Here is a 6115-nt window from a genome sequence, read left to right on the forward strand (position 1 = left end):
CCGTTGCGCTCGCCACCCGTTTCGTGACTGAGCGTTGCCAGCTCTCTTAGCGGTAGCGAAGACTCCGAGTCCGGCGTCGGTGAGATCAAGAAAACGCTTTATACACTATGTACAGGGCATTACACAGTACAACATCGGCACGGGGGCCGAGAGCTACACGACGCGACTGTTCTCGCACAGCGACGATCAGCGAGACACCAGCACGTCACACCATCCGACTCCACTCGTGAGCAGGGGCGCGATTACGAGAAATCGTCTCAATTTTGAGACTCTGACGTCAAAATGACGACACCGAAAGTTGTTGACCGCGGAATCAACCAATTAGCAGCGAGGTTGTGGTGTCTAATAGTAGGGTTCCACCCAGGAAGCATTTAGTTGCGCAATAAGGGACCGTATACTAAAGTTTTGCTGTAAACACGCCGTTAATAATTTGAAGAATGTTTTATTTCGCTAACAAACTATGTTTCAAAGTCAACGACATGAAGCAAAAGAAGAAGCGTCCTCAATTTTGCAATTAAGTTTGCTCTTCAGTCACTTTTGTTGCCGCGAGGGTGCGCTGACGGCGGAAAAGCGTGAACATGGCGGCCTGCTCAAAACAGCTGATTGCTCGAGTACATGGAGTAGTTCCAGTTTTTTGCGTGTAGTTTAAAATCAAAACACTTTGCGGATGTTTGTAGTGCGCAGAAAAATCTGATTGAAGACAGAGAATGATATGAGTACGCAGAGATGAAGTAACAAGCAGCGCTGGGTTCGAAAATCGGTGAAGACAATGGTAAGTGTGTTTTCGGTGCTTATTATCGATGCCAAAAATGGCCCAAAGATGCTCTTAGGGAGACGTGTGTGATCTGTGGTTGTGCTTTTTTTGTTTGGGAAGTACAAGACGACCGTGCAGCGTGAAGTGTGGGGCAAAATAATGTTGTATGGCCGTATGATCGTCTCCTGTGTGAACCCAAGTTATCGATAGCGCACGTCTATGCTCTGTTAACCCAAGTTGTACATTCCCCATTATTTCCCTATTTCATTCCCTGAGCGACATCGAAACAAAGAGACACAGGGAATTAGCACGATCAACAGTTAGCATTCGGAATGGCGTCGGCTAAGACAGTCAGGGTGTCCCGCGCACAGTACCTGTTCATGTTAGAGTTTCTGGAGGAGCACCCGGCTCTGGCACATCCGGCGTCACCCCTTTCCGCTGTTTACACGGCGGCTCGCAAGCGCGAGTTGTGGCGCGAGCTGGCGGACCGCCTAAATGAGATGGGCCCAGCTGTAAAGACTGTGCCCCACTGGCGCCACACTTGGCAGGTGTGGGCCAGCCGCTGCAAGAAAGAGGAGGCTGAATTTTTGGCCGCGGAAAGGTGAGCGTGTCAACAACGGTCTGTCGAATGAACCTTGAACATGCCTCTCCACATCCTATCGCAGGGGCACTGGAGGCGGCAGGCTGCCGGGAATGTCGGGCCGCGTTTTGAAGCTGCGGTCGCCGGTGAGCGCCCAAGGCGTGGCGCCGCCTATGTTCACAACCTCCCAGGTATGTGATCCGAATCCGATGATAAGCCGCGGTGGCGTTACAGACAGTTTCGTGTTTGCTGATAATGAAGGGTTCTTGTGTGAACCTCAGAGCCATGTACTGTGAGCAATGGGCCCACAGAATGAACTTCGAGACACTCGTGCATGAACGTGCGGCGCTGTGCCTCTTGCAGTACCAGCCCCGCGTATCTGTCGGGGAGGTGGCTGGAACGAGCGGCCTGCAGCAGGCAGAGGCGCGCTCACCAGCTGGTAGGTGAATTTTTAACCATTTGATATGAATGCCTAAACTGCTGGAGGTAGCAAATGCAACCTCAAGTTACGTACCTTGTATTTTCTTGACCTTTTGCTAGTGCTGTTTTTTTTTGTCTTGTGACTCAGTACTGAGTAACCGTGCACTTTACCCCAATACAATACACAGTGTGCTGAAACTGTCCACTAAGCAATGGTGTCTTGTGGAATGACTTTGGACAGACAGCCCCCCCCCCCCCAGATGAGGAGCAGCTGGAGGGCCTGCTGGAGGTGACGCTTGAGGAAGAGGAATCATCACCCGAGGAGGAGCAGCAGCAGCAGCAGCCTCGTGCCACAGCCTGTGAGTTGGTCTGCCAATATCAGGCCCCACATTATCCATTTTGCAAGCTGCTTGAAAATAATACCATTTGCAGGAGCACACTATCAGTGTCGTTTTACAATAGCCACACAAGTCTCCTTCATATTCACCATTGGTACGCTGTGCAAGTTTTTTTTCCCCTCACAGAGGGCACTGTGATGCCTGTGATGGTTAGGCGAATGTGCACATTGAGTACAATGAGACAATGCTGCTTTGTCGTACCGCTGATTATGACAACTTTTATCCCTAGCATGCATGCCAATAGTCTGCTCAGACATTGCACTAAACAGTCAGCTTATTGCGCATCCTGCTGTATTATACAACAAGTGTATATTCAGTCACTTTTCCCCCTGACAGCTACGCAGCAGCAGCAGCCAGCAACAGCACCGGGCCACCCCACGCGGCGCAGCCTAACGCGGGCGGAGGAGGTGCGCCAGCTGCTGTTCGAGACGCGGCGCACTGCGGATATTCTTCAGGCCCACACCAGGCAGCAAGGACAGTTTCAGGAACGCTGCCTGGAGGTATGTGCAGACAGCAAGCGCTCTGTACATTTCGTAAAAGAGAAGCAGCTACATGCAGCATATTGTAGCTACAGTCACTGTTCAAAACCTCTGCTTGACCTTTGTATGACCGCCTGTTGAGAGACATGGTCCCTATTTCAGTAGGGCATCCTTAATGTGAAACGAGCACTCTGTGACCGTTAAGTGTGTAATTGAAGCTCCTTTTATGTGCAGCAACAACGCGAGACGATTGACTCCGTGCGCAGCCTCACCGCGGCAGTGCGTGACCTCACTGCTGCAGTGCATGCCAGTGGAGCCGAGGTGGCAGCGGCACTGCAGGTGGCACAGGCTGATACCTTACGCCTGACGGAACAAGTTGTTTTGGCGGTATCAGTTATTTTGCTTTTCCTCCGTAATCAACTGCAGCCGCCACAGTAACTTGTTCGTTTTTTTTTTGTGTTTACATTTCTTTTTTTTCCTCACTTGTTCGTTGTTTTGTGTTTCCATTTTTTTTCCTCACTTGTTCATTTTTTTGTGTTCACATTTCTTTTTTTTTCTCATGCAAGTCGCAGAGGCCATATGTAGTATTTTTTTTCCCTCCTGCAAGACGCAGAGGCCATGTATAGCTCTTTTTTTTTCCCTCCTGCAAGATGCAGAGGCCATGTATAGTTCTTTTTTTTTCCCCTCCTGCAAGATGCAGAGGCCATGTATAGTTCTTTTTTTTTCCCTCCTGCAAGATGCAGAGGCCATGTATAGTTCTTTTTTTTCCCCTCCTGCAAGATGCAGAGGCCATGTATAGTTCTTTTTTTTCCCTCCTGCAAGACGCAGAGGCCATGTATAGCTCTTTTCTTGTCCCCTCCTGCAAGAGGCAGAGGCCATGTATAGCTCTTGTTTTTTTCCCCTCCTGCAAGACGCAGAGGCCATGTATAGCTCTTTTTTTTTCCCTCCTGCAAGCCGCAGAGGCCATGTGTATCGATCTGCTTTGTTCTTGCCGTTTGTAAGGCACAGAGACCATGTGTACCTCTTTTTTTTCCCCCTCCTGCAAGCCGCAGAGGCCATGTGTATCGATCTGCTTTGTTCTTGCCGTTTGTAAGGCACAGAGACCATGTGTACCTCTTTTTTTTCCCCCTCCTGCAAGCCGCAGAGGCCATGTGTATCGATCTGCTTTGTTCTTGCCGTTTGTAAGGCACAGAGACCATGTGTACCTCTTTTTTTTCCCCCTCCTGCAAGCCGCAGAGGCCATGTGTATCGATGTGCTTTGTTCTTGCCGTTTGTAAGACACAGAGGCCATGTGCATCAATGAGATTTTTTTGCCTCCTGCATGATGCACACGATGTGTGTATTACACTTTATTTTTTGTACTTTTTTAAACTTCTATATGGTACAGAAACGGTGCAATTGCTTTAATTAGTTTGTGTGTTAATGCGAGAGCCCTACTAGTCCCATTACAAGAAAAGTTGGCGCCATGTGTGTGTACCCACTGACGGCACAGAAAATCCCAGTGATGGCAAGATAGATAAATTCGTCGATGACATCCAGTGGTCACATGACGCACACAGCAAGCCGAGCACTGTCCTTCCAGACATTTGTCTTATGTACCGCCCATGCTGGCTGACCTCCATGTGGCTCCAGTTGTTTCGCCTACATTTGTGCCCAAATTGTGATGAAACGTTGGTTGCAAGCTACTGCTCCGTTTTGTTTGTTTCACCTCCATCGAAACACGACCGCCATGGCTGGTAATTAACCTGCTCCAGTCAGTAGCCGAGCGCTCCAACCACTGAGGTGCCGCGACAGGGCTTCCCATGTAGTGTCCACTGTGTGCAGTCTGACGTGGCATACTTTTTGTAGTGTTCTTCATAGTGGTGGTACATTTTGCTGTTGAGTAATAACCTGTGCTCACCACCTGTTTACAGGAGACATTCCGGGGCCTCAAATGGAAACAGCTGGAGGTAAGAGTTCAGGGAAAATACCTAAGTAAGGGTTAAGTGGAGAGACATGGGAGAGGCCTCTGTCCAGCAATGGATGAAGTCAGGCTGATGGTGATGCATATGAATGAGAATTTTGTCATGTTACAATCATTCTCAGCACTGCAACTAGCAATATGCACGATCCAATCAGTTATGCGCCATTCTTGGTGGGACTGCTAGTTTGCCATTGAGTGCAACTTCATTATATGTCCAAATGACACAGAAGCTGTGATAACATGCAGGCTGCTAGTTTTTTTATCGCACTAGATGAGATATGTTATTTATGTTCATGTTATAGCAAGCACTGTGTTTCGCTGTTATCTGTTCAAATAGGAACACTTGTGTGCAATGCTGTTCCAAAAAATAAAAGGAGCATGCTGAAAGGGCCCCTAAAATGATTTCGATGGACATAATGTAGTCAGACAGATCTGTAGAGGAGGTGTTTGTGGGTATCCAGAGTGAAAATCGAAAGGTGCGGGTAGACCCTGTCATTGAACAATTTTAAAAAATCACTGCTTGCAGTAGCTTGCAACCCAATAGGGCAACACACCTCTCCGCACATCCCTTATGACGTTGGGCAGACGAGGCGCGCTTCAAAGCTGGCTGTTCTGCCCACTGACGTCATTGGGGCAGGGGACGCATGAAGAGGTGTATTGCCCTAGTGGGTTGCAAGCTACTGCAAGTAGTGATTTTCAAAAAAAGTTTTAAATTACAGGGTCCGTCCACAGTTTTTGAATTTCACTTGGAATAGCTACAAAGACCACATGTTAGATCTGTTCAACTAGAATACGCTTATCGAAATCATTGCAAGGTCCCTTGAAAGCATGTCATTCAAAGAAGTTGATTCAGTGGGACTTTCTCATTTCGCCAAACATTTGGTGGCCCCTTTAACGCCACACTTTTTAATTCTCCACTTGAGCAAAATGTCGCGAATGAGGTGGACGCGTCCCCGACTGGTGAAGGGGAACGCTTTCGCGGGCAGGTTCGAAGAAAAGAACAAAGGAATGAAACAAACCAAAACGAAGCCGTGTTTATATTTTAAAGGAAAAAGAGGCCAATAGAAGAAGCGAAAACACTAAGGAGAACACACACTAGGCACGCGTTAAACACAACAGATAAAAAGGAGAGAGTTCATCAGCTACAAAGTGTCCCAGGTGGTGCGGGAATGCCTTGCAGATGGCACAGACGCGGGTTGGCGAGTTGCGATGCGTCGCTGGCGTAGCATTCAGGGAGGCGGTGGTAGAGAGCCAGGAGATGAGGAACGGAGGCGGGCACGGGAGACGCTGACGAACTCCTGTCAGTCGCCCCCAAGAAATGGGCAGCTACATTTGTTAGGTTGGGGCAACCAAAAGGAAATAAAAATATGCCCCTGCCTGCACCGCGTATGCACAACAGGCTTAGCCCAATTGGAAAATAAAAGAATAGGCCCGTAGGCAAAATATATTTTCGCCACCCATGGGTGGAAAAATAAAATAAAAGGGAAAATGTAGCGACCCACAAGTGGGGGAGCGGGCCCG

The 6115-nt window shown here is 48.6% G+C and overlaps 1 protein-coding gene across 1 annotated transcript; it reads left to right on the forward strand.

The window, feature by feature from the left end:
* The first annotated feature begins 239 nt into the window (after positions 1-239).
* LOC149334104 (uncharacterized) lies at positions 240-5446 on the forward strand. The gene is made up of 5 exons (XM_089555025.1): positions 240-1355; positions 1420-1525; positions 1698-1773; positions 2489-2652; positions 2866-5446. The coding sequence occupies exons 1-5, from the start codon at positions 1087-1089 to the stop codon at positions 3067-3069; spliced, it is 819 nt and encodes a 272-aa protein (XP_089411151.1). The 5' UTR covers positions 240-1086; the 3' UTR covers positions 3070-5446.
* Positions 5447-6115: the final 669 nt, after the last annotated feature.

Source organism: Amblyomma mixtum, chromosome 8, assembly GCF_055824585.1.
Source record: "Amblyomma mixtum isolate Tamu chromosome 8, ASM5582458v1, whole genome shotgun sequence".
NCBI lineage: Eukaryota > Metazoa > Arthropoda > Arachnida > Ixodida > Ixodidae > Amblyomma > Amblyomma mixtum.